Here is a 15,071-nt window from a genome sequence, read left to right as displayed (position 1 = left end):
ACCAGTGAGAGTGGTACATACTATGACGCTGACTTCGGGTCGGTTGAGACTGGTCTGGGACCAGTGGTACACTCTCTAAGATTGCGATACTGGTCTGGGACCAATGGTAGCAGTGGTACTTACTATGAAGCTGACTTCAGGTCGGTTGAGACTGGTCTGGGACTAGTGGAGTTGTACTCACTATGACGCTAACTTCGGGTTGGTTGAGACTGGTCTGGGACCAGTGGTACATACTCTGAGACTGACTTTGAGTTAGTATGATAGATCCTCGATCATTTCTTCTTCTTCACAATTCGGACAAAAGCAGAGCAGAACAAAACAATGCAAGAGCAGAGCAGAACAGAGCAGAACAATACAGATCAGTATAGGGTAGAACAAGACAAAGCACAACAGGCAGAATAGAGCAGAGCAGGGCAAGGGACAGGCTGTATAGGGCAGTGCATTTGATGGATGAATAGTAACGACCGATAGACAGATTACAGATGAAGTTTTCCCTAGTTGAGAGGGAGTGTTAAAATTGGCAACTAGGGAAAAACTTCATGTGTCATCTTATTCATGGCTGATAACATTTTTATTAAATTCCTCTCGTCGAGAGATGTAGGATTGATATAAAGATCATACGATTCCGATAAGTATTCATGGAGATATGAATTTATTTAAATTATGGAATTATTATCAAGCCGACCTACAACTCATGTAGGCTCAGAAGCCCAACAATCGCAACTATTCTAACACCAACATTGTGTATAAATACAGGAGGACTTTTCCTCATTTGGACTCACTCATCTCATCACATCTCTCTCTCTCTACTGCGCAGAAAAAGGTCTCTCCCTCAGACATGTGAAGCCTGAAGCTGCTGAAACTGAAGCTGCAACTGTAGAAGTAAAGATTGACCTGCGTGGACTACAAGATCTCTCATCTGAACTGCGTTGTAGGTTCATCTGAACCTCCTATAAAAGCCGCAACTTTTGGTGGTCGAATCAAGTCAATCTGACGGACGGTTTGCAAGATATCGACTGCCCTAGTTTCAAGTCGGAAGCCGACACTGAAACTGTAACTGCATAAGTAAAGTTTGACCTGTGTGGACTAGAAGATCTCATTTGAACTGCGTTGTAGGTTCATCTAAACCTCCTCTGGAAGTCACAACTTTTGGTGGTGGAATCAAGCCGATCCGCAGTCGGTTTGTGAGATATCGTCTGCCCTAGTTTGATGATGAAGCCGCTAATGCTGACGCTGCTGATCTAGGGTTTGCTACTGCTGATATGAATTAGATTTATTGTACTATTTCTCTCTGCTGAATTATTGAAGATAAAAGAAGATTTGATCAAAGGGTTTCCCCACACATTGTAGGGTTTGTCCCTGGCTAGCCTCCACATCTTGTGTCTCTTGTCTTGGCTTGTTTTCTGTTGATCGTTTAATGTTCTATCTGCACTTTACTTTATGTACATGTGATTGCTAATCTACGGAATATAATAAGAAAAAGAAGTAAACTGTTATAAGCATAGAACATACCATAACTTAACAAGTTGAAACACTATCTGCTGTTGCTGCTATTTTGTTTGTAGTTCAAGACAACCCTAAGGCTGAAAATTCACAGGTCTAAAATTTCGGAGACCTCTAGGAAAGAGGTGAAAACTCTGTTCTACATTAAATGTCAAAGAGTGAAGAAATTTCCACAATGAGCTACATGCTTGAGCTATATTGAGTAGGAATGGCAAATGAGTGAGCATGGTAACTTTTGTTTCTGCTATTATCTGCTCATTAGAGTTGGATAACTTCCTAAAAGAAGCTTCAGATCATTAACCCACCCATGTGAAGGTCAAGTTGGGTAACTTCCTGAAAGTAACTTGAGATGATTACCCCATCCATGTGAAGATTGAGTTGGATAACTTCGTGAAAGCAGATCGAGGTTATTACACCACCCATGACATTCAAATCTTTAATTTTATTTATTACCTTCTACTAGATTTAGACTTGATCATTTGTAGAGTAGCATTTGTCAAAAGATACGATGCTACAATATGAAAAAATACACAAATAAACTTTCTGTGATGCAACACTGGGGTACTATGATAAAGTACCAAAAAAATGATATAGAACCACGAGTGTGGATCACAAAATGGAGATACCGCTGAAGAAAATTTGACAAATTTGCAAACCATGGATTCATGTAAACATTACGAATGATTGAAATCAATTAAAATAGAACTTCAAAGAACACAATTTTGGTGCTCACTTTTGGGAATTGAGGATACAAGGCTTATTATTTTCAGGAAGCAGATAATCTATTGTAATCTACGTTGATGCACAATCATTGTTCTGTAAAGGATTAAATATTTGTACAGCCCAAATCACTCACATTATACAGTACTTGAATCAATATAAATGTCAATTCATATTGTTTCAGCCAGGACAAGAAATATTGAAGCTAAGTACTCTTTGTTAGTCCAAGCCCTCATGAATTATTTGACATGTATTTGATATCTGCATGTTGCATTAAAAATTGCAAGACTTTTTCTCCCATGAGGAATTCCTGTGCCTGTAAAATGAAGGAAACAAATAGACTCAAACCAGGTGCAAGAAAGTCAGACACTTTGTAGTTGAGAAGGAAATAGTTAGCAATATCTGACCTGCTCTCTAATACGGTCCCTATCAAATTCATGATTATAGCTTTTGAATTCTGCTGCAGTATCTTCTGCCTCTTTTTCCAGCTCTTCCTCTGAGTACTGGTAATTGGAAACAAGGTAATACGTCAGGAAAAGTATATCAATACCAGTTCTTGCCATTTGAAGGTTATTAGGTGAAAAGATTAAGTGTTCTCAATCTGCTACAGTAGACTTATGATATTGACAGAATCCATCTGACTTGGCATGGAAGGTTAATTTATAGAGCCACGAATTACATGAATTGTCTCAACTCATAACATGGTCTCCATACTAAGTCACATGACACAAGGGCACAATATATGGCAATACGAATTTCCAATATAGGACACATCAACCTAGGAAACAAGACACAGAGCACATATTTTATATATAGTTTTTAAGTGTTCTCAATCTACTAAAGTAAACTTATGATATTTGTTAAAATCTGATGTTCTATGGTGTAACAATCACTTATTACAAAACTTTTTTATGCTGCAATATTAGTTAAACAGTTGTAGATAGAACATAAACTATGTCGTCACCCAATCTTGCACAACTAAAAGGAAAAAAAATTAGAGCGAATTTGAGCCAGCAACTAAAATTGGTCATTTAAATTTGGAAAAAGTGGCAAGATGGAAGTGGCATATGCTGATGGTATTATGGATCTGGCTCAACAAATTACCTCTTTATGTAAAGCACAGTGTTTATAATGTTTCGTAAAAAAAAATCATGGGCCAAAATTCGGTTTTATAATATTATTGGAATTCCCGTCCTTTTATGTAGAAAGACGTTTTTTATTAAAAATAATGGGCTCGAGGCCCAATCTCTAAGTCTGTATTCTAGGCCACGCATATGTCATAGAAGGCCAACAATGAATCACAATGAAGCTCGACACACAAGGTGCCAAACCAAGGGAAGAGACCACATGGACGACACCCATACTACATTGCACACGTCAAATGGCGTTATGTACGATGGATTTTATAAACTATATATAGCATCGATTGCCACGAGAAAATAGTGTATATGCCACTAGAAATCTAAAAATTACCATGCAAATATAAGTCAGGGCTCGAGTCCAAGATCCACAAAGCACCAAAACTATCAAAAAAATTCTATCATTATCCAATGAAAAGGCCTGGTGTCTGTCCTGCGAAGCCTGGGCCCATATTATTGTGTATAATGGGCATCTATGCAATTGTGATAATATATATATTTATCCAACTCTGAATTCAAGATTCAGAAACCGTCAAGTAGACCTCGATGCCTTTAAGTTTCTTCCACCAAAAACAGCATGCCTCGAGCTCATCTTAATGTGGTATCTGACAAAGACCATGGGCCCAAACAGACTCCACACAGCTTCAATATTATTGTTTTATATAAATTAATTGCAAAAGTTAAAAAGGTTTCCGGTTGTTCTATCGAAAGGGTCGCACAACATTTATGTTGGTAAAAAAAAGGAAAACCATAAACTTTGTAAAGGACTTGGGGGTTCAGTTTTATGGAAGGGCCAAAATAAAATGTTATATATATATATGAAATGAAATGATATTCTAAGGTCCACAAGACTAAAAATAGTCTATGAGACCATTAGTTCTCTGTTTTTTGCTTTTTGCAATTCAATCCTTTTCTGATTCAAATTGATGATGCGTTGGCCCGACCTTCCAATGATCCCCTCGCTAAAAAGACAATGCCAAGAAACTGATGCTAACATGTTCTCATAACTTTTTTTGATGTCTTTAAATGCATCACATTCCAAAATGAAATGTTTTTCTGATTCCACAGCCCCATATGTGCAAAATGTACACACTTGTTCTTCCCAAGCTTCTTTAGGCCTTTTCCACTGTCCTGTTTCACACCAAAGTTGATGTGAATTGGTCCTTAATTGAACAATAAGAACCTTTGCCCTCCATGAAATGCTAGCTCCAATGAACTCTTTTTGTTGTAGATCACACGTAGGGTTGAATTCCTCAAAGTAATATTTCTTCTTTCTACCCAACTCTTTTCCCCATACATTTTTACGAAACTTCTCCATAACAAAATCCTTTAGCTCCTTGCTATTTGTGGGACAGACATTGAGGTAGATATTCCATTTTTGCATCCATGTGTAGTTTTGTTTCATCCATGTTTTCTTTCTTTCACTCATGCCCTCATTGAAGATAACATTAAGCCATCTACCTACTCTCATTTGCTCAATTCTTTTTAGATATCTTATGAGCCGCACCATAACAATTGCTTCAATGGGAGTTGCTCCTGTTTCACTCAACATTATCTCATATGGTATCGAATTTTTATTTTGAACTTGCTCATGATCAATTGTTTTTGGATTTTCTCAATTTGTTTCCATTTTGAGACGGGAGTGCTGCTAGCCCACTATTCACACCCATATAGCATCAATGGATAAACTAGGAGTCCAAAAAGCCTTTTAATCATTTTCCAATCCCATAACTCTGCCTCGTTTTGAAGAGCATATAATGCTTTCCACCTTCCTAAAAGTCTCTTCTTTCTGCGGTCCTCCCAATTAAGTTTGTTGTTGAAATCAATCCCAAGGTACTTGTACTCATTTACTTCTTCAAGAATGTTGTCTTCAAAGAAGAAAGTATGCTGACTCTGCCTCTTTTTATTATAAAAAATCATTAAATTTGTAATTTTTATTGTAAAACTCTTAAATAAACAATTTTATAACTGTTTATAATTAGTTTCGCAACTGATTCTTGATCAGTTAGGCAGGGACGAGGGTAAAAGTCCAAAATAATGATTTCGTAAGGGTTCGGAGTCTGCAAATCATAAGAATGTGTAATGGAGAAATCTCTCTAAAACTAAAGAATAAATATCAGTTTCGATTCCAATTTTGCGGTAACTTTTTTTTTCATGTTATTCTCATTCCATTTATGTTTTTTTCTCCTGGACAAGTGTTTGTAGCAACAGAGTTTTTAAGTCTTGATTATGAATTTACCTCGATATGGTACTTATTTTTCTGATTTAAATCTCTTAATGGGCCCTCCACTTCCAGGGATACATATACAATTTCTCAATGTTCTCACCATTCTTTCTGCGGAAGTTTGAATTCAAAGTCTTAACTACCTGAGTTTAAACGTTGTCTTCCTTTATTTTTATTATAAATCTTTTTAGTTCAAAAGTACTACAATCCTCATCAGTCTTGGCCATAATGGTTTTGAGTGATAGGTTTCAGAATTTGACCAATCATTGCAAGTTCTCATGGTCTATCCCTCCGACCATATATGTTATGTTGATTTCTGTAGCATCGGATCTGCTCTAGCCTCGAGATTTTGCAGAGAAGTTAAGACACATGCATTCTCGAATACCCAGAAATCGTTTGGGAAAATTCCAACTAGAGATGATTTAATTAAAATAATCCATTTTTTTAAATGGTTAACTAAGTCTAAACTTAGGAAATCTAGTTAATTAAAGGGTATTAATTAAATCAAGTGTGAATCTTCTAGAAGAAGATGAGGATCAAATCCAGTTAATCTTATCTCTTGATTATGTTTTAATCTTGGTCGTTGGAGCTTCAACGAGAGATTATAAGGAATTTGATGGGCACTTGGAGAACACATCGAGTGAGAAATCAAAGATCGAATTTCTCAAGAGTAGCAGTTTTGTGTTGCTAGAGTAAGCTTGAGTGATCTTCTTTCAGTGAGGCGCAGGGATAGTAGTTCGGAGGAGAGTTTTCTAGATCCGGAGAGTGCAAGGCAGAGAAGGCAGACAACAGTTTAGTGAGGCAACACAGTGCCACGTAGAGGTAGTGCAGAGTTTTAGAGGGAGTTCAAAACTAGTTGGGAGAGACGAGATTCAGTGCCAGAAGCCGTGAGACCAGAGGGCTAGGAGGTCGAATTTCCAGACAGCAGGGGGTGACACAGAGCCCAACCTATGTAACACAGATCTGCGTAGGATTGATGCAGAAGCTGCACAGAGGCAGCGTGGGACCAACCAGCGAGTCCCTGATCAGTGTTAGATCTCCCGAATCAGTGAGATTTTTCTCACTAACTTTTTACCAACGTTTCTCTATATCGGATAGCCAATTTGGGCATCCAACGATTTGTACTTAGATTTACTACTGCATAATAATTTCCTCACTCCATAGACAAATCCGGGTTCTGACCTCAGCTCAAATTGAGCTGTCCAAATTGGCTTTGCACAGCGACTGCGTCACCCTAGCGCAGTCACTTTTGCACTCAGATCGAACCAACTTCTCCTCAAGTCATCTGGTCTGTTGCTATTTGGGAAAATGTCTCCCCTGGCCTCTGGAACCTCTATCTAGCTTTTGGCACTAAAACTCGACTTTTCCTAACAGATATGAAATTTCCTCTAGAGGCTACTACGCTGCTTTGTGTCAGCCTCACTATGGCTCTTCTGCCTCTCTACAAATGCACTCACCAGATCTGGAATCCTTCCTCCGGCTTCACTGTCTCTGCCCCTCTCTCACTGCTTCGATCTCACTAGCTCTCTCTCCGATAATTGATTGCCACTACTCAAGAAATCGATCTGCTCATGAAATCAAACAGCTCAAGTGATTTCTCCAAGCCCCATCAACTTCTTATAATCCTCTGTTGAGACTTAAACGACCAAGATTAGATCTTAATTGATGGCTAGGATTAACTTGAAGTCGATCCGTGTGAGTTTCTAGAACATTCACACCATAACTTAATTAATTCTGATTAATTAATCATATTCCATAAGTTTAGACTTAGGAAATATTTAAAAATTGGCTAATAATCTAATTGATTTACTTCCAGACAAAATTTCCAAAAACGATTTCTGGGTTTCAGAGATCTCATGCATTCTAGCCTCTCCACAAAATTTCAAGGCTAGAACACATCTGATGCTACAAAAACTAATAGAGAGCAGCAGCAATTGCCAAAAGAGTTTGAGCTTCAAAAGGGAAGCGAAGGCAGAGATGGGTAGGGACAGTGAAGCCGGAGGAAGATTTTCCAGATCCAGTGAGTACTTTGTAGAGAGGCTGACATTTTCTCCAGGAGGTTGCACAGAGGCAATGCAAAAGCCTCAAAAGGGGCAGTTCGATTTTACTGGAGGTGAAGACATTTCCAGTTCCAGAGGGTTGGAGAAGCATTTTTGCAGTCAGTAGCAGGCATGACAGCTAGAATGGAAATCGATTCAGGCAGCACGTGTGGTAGGTAGCGCCAGAGTTACACATATCCTGCGTAAGCGAAGTTGGATGGCTAACATTTTAGAGCTCAGACAGTGTCGGGATTGCTCAGAGTGAGGGTAAGTTCCCTCAGATAATTTTTGCTAGCATTTTCTCTATAGGATTGCTAGTTTTCGACCTCCAGATTTTACTCAGATTATTTCACTATTGCATAATAATAAAAAACCTCAATTGCTGCTCCGGTTTTCCCAAGTTGGGGTTTTTTGGGGACTTTAGTGCAAAAATAATTATGTCAATGTTTATATTTGTGTGCTAGAATATTTCTCAGTTTCTAGCACTATTATTTTCCGCACTATTTTTGTGAAGATTGCAGTGTGTTTATTTCATTGTTGCCGTAGCAATAAATCGCTAATTTAATTAACAGTTAGAAGAAATAATTCCAGTCGTTGCAATAAAATTTTGTAGCGAAATATTCTCAGCGACAGAATAATTTTGTAGCGCGAAATTTTCACATGGTATCAAAGCGAGATTGATAAGGCGGGAATCTCAGAAGGGATAGGTAGAAATCATCCAGATTCAGAGGGAGTTTGGCAACACGATTTCCAAATTTGCGCAGAAGCTGGCTACGCAGATCGAACTGTTGGGTAGAGGGTTCAATTTTTCCATTGCACGTGGCAGAAAAAATTCGCAGAGCCTACAAGCAGTTCTAGCAGGCAGTAGAAAAGCCAGAAAGCAATGTCGATGAGCTAGATCGGATTTTTGCTAAGAAAATTCCTTGCTTGGACAGAGAAGGGTTTTGCAACAGCATAATCAACGCCAGTTGGAAGAGAAAGAGCACACGCAGGGGGGAATTTCTCTCAAGGGATTTCGAGTTTTAGAGATTTGATTTTTCTAGTTACAGATTGGTAGTAGCTGTGAGCAGATTTTCTCACTCTAGAAGGGAGTGCGGATAGCAGATTCAACAACTGAGCAGAGGGAAAGAGGGAGATTTTCAACCAGATTTAGAAATGGCCAAAGATGGGCTTAGAGATCAGGATAGGTTGGAGGGAGCCTCCAACTTTGTGATTGAGAAGGCAAGGATGACCTTCCTGTTGGATGAGCATGGCCTGAAAGCCTATGTGGAAAATCTGGTAACAATACCCTAGGATGTCGATCAGCTCAAGGAGTACAAGAAGGAGATGGTGAAGGCAAAGAGATTGATTTTGGATGGAGTCCAGGACCATGTAAACTCACATGTGGCAGAAAAAAGAACAGCCAAGAAAATGTGGGATGCTCTCGTCCAGCTGTATTAGAACACTTTTAAGCAGTGGAAGATGTTCGTATAGGAGAAGCTGAGGAGCATCAGGATGATGAATGGTGAAGGCATAGACTCCTTTCTCACTAGGATTTAGGAGGTCCAAGATCATTTTGCACCCATTGGGGAGGCACCTCAATCAACAGAGCTTGTACGTTTGACACTGAACAATGTCTCAGAGTAGTGGAAAGTGTTTGTCCAAAGTGTCTTGGGTAGAGATACATTGCCTAGATGGAACAGGACGTGGTTCGACTTACAACAGTAGGAGTTGGTGTAAAGACCATAAATTGAAATACGGTAATAACCAGAACTAAAATACAGTAAGAACCAAAACTGAACTGAAATATAGTAAGAACCAAAATTGAAATGCGGTAATTGCAAGGGATTTTGGACACCTACCTGAACCGCTGCCTGCTCTGGTGTTGCTTTGGTGTAGTTGATGGCGTTGTGGTTGCTTCTGATACCAATTACCGGGAAACCAATTCCACCCAGCCAGACTGAGCAGAGCTTGGCTGCTCAATCCAATAAGCTTCTCGCAGAAGCTCACTGTCCCTCGTGCCCAGAACCTCAGATACCTAAAGCTCTTCCCTTAGTCAATTGTCTTACTTTGGTTTGTCCTCCCTTCTCTTCTGATTTTTCTCCTCTGCCTTCCTCTCCCCGTGATCGGCTCAGATCAGTGGTTTTATAATTGCAGGCTTGGCGGTGGCCGCCCTCCCGCCTACGGCCAACGCTCTTCCTCCTCCCGACACGCCTCCGCATGCATTTCACTCTCAGATATTTTTCTCTCTGATCTTCTGTACTTTGCTTATATTTCAGGTTTGGTCTTTGTGTTAGCTTTTACATAAGGTTTCATATTTTATATCCTTTTTTTTATTATAAACTTTAATTTTAATATTATATATATATATTTATAAGTTTAAATTTTATATTTATAACAAAGTTTAATTCATATTTATTTTTAATATGAAGTTTATCAAACCAGTTTTTAATATAAAGTTTAAACCTTATATGAGTTAATTAGTTTGTAAGGGTCATTACATACGCTCCCCCTTCAAAAACTTCGTCCCGAAGTTAGAGTTTTTTTTTTTTTTATCTGATTGCTTACGATAGTAATTGGTACTTCTTTATTAGATTTCAAAATTTTTGTTTTAATGTCAAGAGACTGTAAAATTAGAGTTTTAGGTTTATGATTTTAAATGGATAATTCTTACCCTACCCAGGTTCCCAAGCTATTCTAAAAATCATCCTATCCTTCCTAATCTCTTCCGCTCCCATCCTATCCATCCTCTACTGGAGTATGCCATGGCGTCAGTTTTACTGACCTAACCATTCATAACTCTAAGGTGACAGCGTCAGTTATACCGACCTAATTCCCAGTAGGCATCCGGCAGTCATCATCACACGTCTAGGGGAGTGTGATTCACACAGTCCTCCCATGACTCCAGGGTTCAGAGGATAAACGGTGGGTAACACATCCACCCGTCCCAGTAGAATTAGGGCTAATACTTTATCATAGAATCACTTTGAGCTTTAATGGTTCTGAGGTTCTGTCATCACGTGGTTATCCCAATAACTCTTCATTATCTGCAATCAGAGACCCATAAACATTTTGAATGATTATAGATATACGTGAGATTTTGTGACATAATATATATGTTTAAATTCTGTTGGTACATGGATACCAAAACGATATATGTGGTTCATTTTTATAATTGTCAAGGTAAAGTTAAAGACCGTAAATGATTTTACTTCTGATAGAAATTAAGATATTATAAATTTGTTTTATTTATACATGTCAACATGAAAAATGGAATAGAAGGCAGGAAGTGAATACATTCTAGATGAAGGTCAAATGACAAGCATGGAATATGGCAAAATATGTTATACTGTAATGTCATATGCGAATAATACATGAAGTTATTTTGAATATGCTAAATGCACATTTTACAAATGTATGAGTAAGTGTATGATATAGCATCACATTCATATATATATAGTTTAAAAGAGCTGACCTGTGGAGAGACAGACGCAATTCAATAGCCCATGACAAGTTCCTCAGCAGACTTTTCAAGCTCTGATACCATATGTAAAGACCATAAACTGAAATACGGTAATAACCAGAACTAAAATACAGTAAGAACAAAAACTGAACTGAAATACAGTAAGAACCAAAACTGAAATGCAGTAACTGTAAGGGATTTTGGACACCTACCTGAACCGCTGCCTGCTCTGGTGTTGCTCTGGTGTAGTTGATGGCGTTGTGGTTGCTTCTGATACCAATTACCGGGAAACCAATTCCACCCAGCCAGACTGAGCAGAGCCTGGCTGCTCAATCCAGTAAGCTTCTCGCAGAAGCTCACTGTCCCCCGTTCCCAGAACCTCAGATACCTAAAGCTCTTCCCTTAGTCAATTGTCTTACTCTGGTTTGTCCTCCCTTCTCTTCTGATTTTTCTCCTCTGCCTTCCTCTCCCCGTGATCGGCTCATATCAGTGGTTTTATAATTGCAGGCTTGGCGGTGGCCGCCCTCCTGCCTACGGCCACCGCTCTTCCTCCTCCCGACACGCCTCCGCATGCATTTCACTCTCAGATATTTTTCTCTCTGATCTTCTGTACTTTGCTTATATTTCAGGTTTGGTCTTTGCTTTACCTTTTACATAAGGTTTCATATTTTATATCCTTTTTTATTATAAACTTTAATTTTAATATTATATATATATTTATAAGTTTAAATTTTATATTTATAACAAAGTTTAATTCATATTTATTTTTAATATGAAGTTTATCAAATCAGTTTTTAATATAAAGTTTAAACCTTATATGAGTTAATTAGTTTGGAAGGGTCCTTACATACACTCCCACTTCAAAAACTTCGTCCCGAAGTTAGAGTTTTTTTTTTTTTTTTAATCTGATTACTTACGATAGTAATTGGTACTTCCTTCTTAGATTTCAAAATTTTTGTTTTAATGTCAAGAGACTATAAAATTAGAGTTTTAGGTTTATGATTTTAAACGGATAATTCTTACCCTACCCAGGTTCCCAAGCTATTCTAAAAATCATCTTATCCTTCCTAATCTCTTCCACTCCCATCCTATCCGTCCTCTATTGGAGTATGTCATGGCGTCAGTTTTACTGACCTAACTATTCATAACTCTAAGGTGACAGCGTCGGTTATACCGACCTGATTCCCAGTAGGCATCCGGCAGTCATCATCACATATCTAGGGGAGCGTGATTCACACAGTCCTCCCATGACTCCAGGGTTCGGAGGATAAACGGTGGGTAACACCTCCACCCCTCCCAGTTGAATTAGGGCTAATACTTTATCATAGAATCACTTTGAGCTTTAATGGTTCTGAGGTTCTGTCATCACGTGGTTATCTCGGTAACTGTTCATTATCTGCAATCAGAGACTCAGAAATATATTGAATGATTATAGATATACGTGAGATTTTGTGACATAATATATATGTTTAAATTCTGCTGGTGCATGGATACCAAAACGATATATGCGGTTCATTTTTATAATTGTCAAGGTAAAGTTAAAGACTGTAAATGATTTTACTTCTGATAGAAATTAAGATATTATAAATTTGTTTTATTTATACATGTCAACATGAACAATGGAATAGAAGGCAGGAAGTGAATACATTCTAGATGAAGGTCAAATGACATGCATGGAATATGGCAAAATATGTTATACTGTAATGTCATATGTGAATAATACATGAAGTTATTTTGAATATGCTAAATGCACATTTTACAAATGTATGGGTAAGTGTATGATATAGCATCACATTCCAATATATATAGTTTAAAAGAGCTGACCTGTGGAGAGACAGACGCAATTCAATAGCCCATGACAAGTTCCTCAGCAGACTTTTCAAGCTCTGATACCATATGTAAAGACCATAAAATGAAATACGGTAATAACCAGAACTAAAATACAGTAAGAACCAAAACTGAACTGAAATACAGTAAGAACCAAAACTGAAATGCAGTAACCGTAAGGGATTTTGGACATCTACCTGAACCGTTGCCTGCTCTGGTGTTGCTCTGGTGTAGTTGATGGCGTTGTGGTTGCTTCTGATACCAATTACCGGGAAACCAATTCCACCCAGCCAGACTGAGCAGAGCCTAGCTGCTCCATCCCTGTCCCCCGTCCCCAGAACCTCAGATACCTAAAGCTCTTCCCTTAGTCAATCGTCTTACTCTAGTTTGTCCTCCCTTCTCTTCTGATTTTTTTCCTCTGCCTTCCTCTCCCCGTGATCGGCTCAGATTAGTGGTTTTATAATTGCAGGCTTGGCGGTGGCCGCCCTCCCGCCTACTGCCACCGCTCTTCCTCCTCCCGACACGCCTCCGCATGCATTTCACTCTCAGATATTTTTCTCTCTGATCTTCTGTACTTTGCTTATATTTCAGATTTGGTCTTTGTGTTACCTTTTACATAAGGTTTCATATTTTATATCCTTTTTTTATTATAAACTTTAATTTTAATATTATATATATATTTATAAGTTTAAATTTTATATTTATAACAAAGTTTAATTCATATTTATTTTTAATATGAAGTTTATCAAATCAGTTTTTAATATAAAGTTTAAACCTTATATGAGTTAATTAGTTTGGAAGGGTCATTACAGTTGGGGCGTGCTCTATCGAAGAGTACCATCAGCGGAAGCAGCAACAAGGGCATGAAGGGTGGAGAGGAGAATGTGGCCCTTTGCATAAAAGAGTCCAAGTTAGGGACAGGGGGAGAAGAAGAAGAAGAAGGACCTATCTATGGTCAAGTGCTTCAGGTGTGGTGACCTCGACCACTACAATACTTAGTGTCCTCTCAGGAAGAAGGGCAAGAAAGAGAAGCAACACCAGGCGGCAACATCCGCAGAGATTGTTAAGTTGTCCTCCAAGTTGGAGGAAGATTTCACTATGTTTGTAGCCATACTTCCAGGAGAGAGGTGGAGCAATATGGATCTATAGTCCCAGAGTTGTAGAGGTTTAAGCAAGGTCCAATGAGGACCGAGGTGTCCTCTTCATGGATCATTACCTTACTACAAGGGCCCACAATATTCAACAGCATGATAAATCAGTGTTAGTGATGTAGTCATATCACTCGAGTGATAGTTGCAGACTACTGACAGTCAGGTGATGAGGAGCACAGTGTAGTGTTGGCTGCATGGTAGGTGGTTCAGCAGCAGAGTCAACAGCAGCACAAAGTCTTCAGTGGATAATGCAATGGCTAGTAGCAGTCAGATGTATGGAGACAAATGCAACATGAGATACAGTTGATTCCTTATTTAGGATGCTTCTCAGTTGCAGTAGTTGCAGTTGCAACAACAACAGATGAGAGGGTGTTGCAGAGCAAATGTAGAGTTGGCAGCAGTGTCAACAACAACACGGATGCAACATTAGATTTGCGCAGTGGTTGGTGGACAGTGGCATTTAGTCACATGTGGCCAGAGATCAACAACGTGACAGAGGGTGATGATCCAGGCGGATAATGGTGACCATCCGCCTATTCCACTTGGACCGCGACCATTGTTTCTTTTAGTTTCCTTAGTTGTAGCACAATTTACTATTTTGGCAGTTCTTTGGGTCCTAAACTTCCAGAGCCATTTTGAGGCCCTAAATGACGTTTTTTCGGAAAACGGGCAAACCCATAGCCCGTGGCAAGAGTTTGCAGTCGAAAGTTTTTGTCCTTGGATAGATCTTTCTAATGAGGTGTCATACGCATTAAACATAGATCGTATACCAAAGTTACGACCCCGAGAAGTTGGTGTACTAATTTACCCCAACGAGGCCCACAGACTTTTGGCGCTTCATCTCCTAGGGTTAGGTTTATGGATGTTTAGGGTTTTCCATTGTTTCTCAATAATAAATAGGCCTTTGAGCCTCATTACAGTGTTTTACAAACCGGCCGTTTCGAAACCGAAACCGCCAAGTCGAACCGAGTCGATTGCTGGAGGAGTGACCCGGCCAAGTAACCGGTCCGGTTGACCGAGTCACAC

General features: G+C 38.9%; 1 protein-coding gene across 3 annotated transcripts in view; it reads right to left on the bottom strand.

The window, feature by feature from the left end:
* Positions 1-2,163: 2,163 nt before the first annotated feature.
* LOC149141286 (trigger factor type chaperone family protein) overlaps positions 2,164-15,071 on the bottom strand; it is a 365,480-nt gene continuing 352,572 nt past the window's right edge. For all 3 annotated transcript variants that reach the window (XM_089447542.1, XM_089447541.1, XM_089447540.1), the window contains 2 exons: positions 2,631-2,726; positions 2,164-2,539 (listed from right to left, as the gene is read on the bottom strand). In XM_089447542.1, coding sequence (XP_089303668.1) covers positions 2,456-2,539; positions 2,631-2,726 — 180 coding nt within the window. In that variant the 3' untranslated portion in view covers positions 2,164-2,455. The remainder of the gene's footprint in view (positions 2,540-2,630; positions 2,727-15,071) is intronic.

The sequence above is a fragment of the Pinus tabuliformis genome, chromosome X (genome assembly GCF_031772625.1).
Source record: "Pinus tabuliformis cultivar Carrire ecotype Pingquan chromosome X, CPIR1, whole genome shotgun sequence".
Lineage (NCBI taxonomy): Eukaryota > Viridiplantae > Streptophyta > Pinopsida > Pinales > Pinaceae > Pinus > Pinus tabuliformis.
The sequence above is the reverse complement of the archived record's forward strand: the minus strand, read 5'-3'. Positions and strand labels throughout refer to the sequence as shown.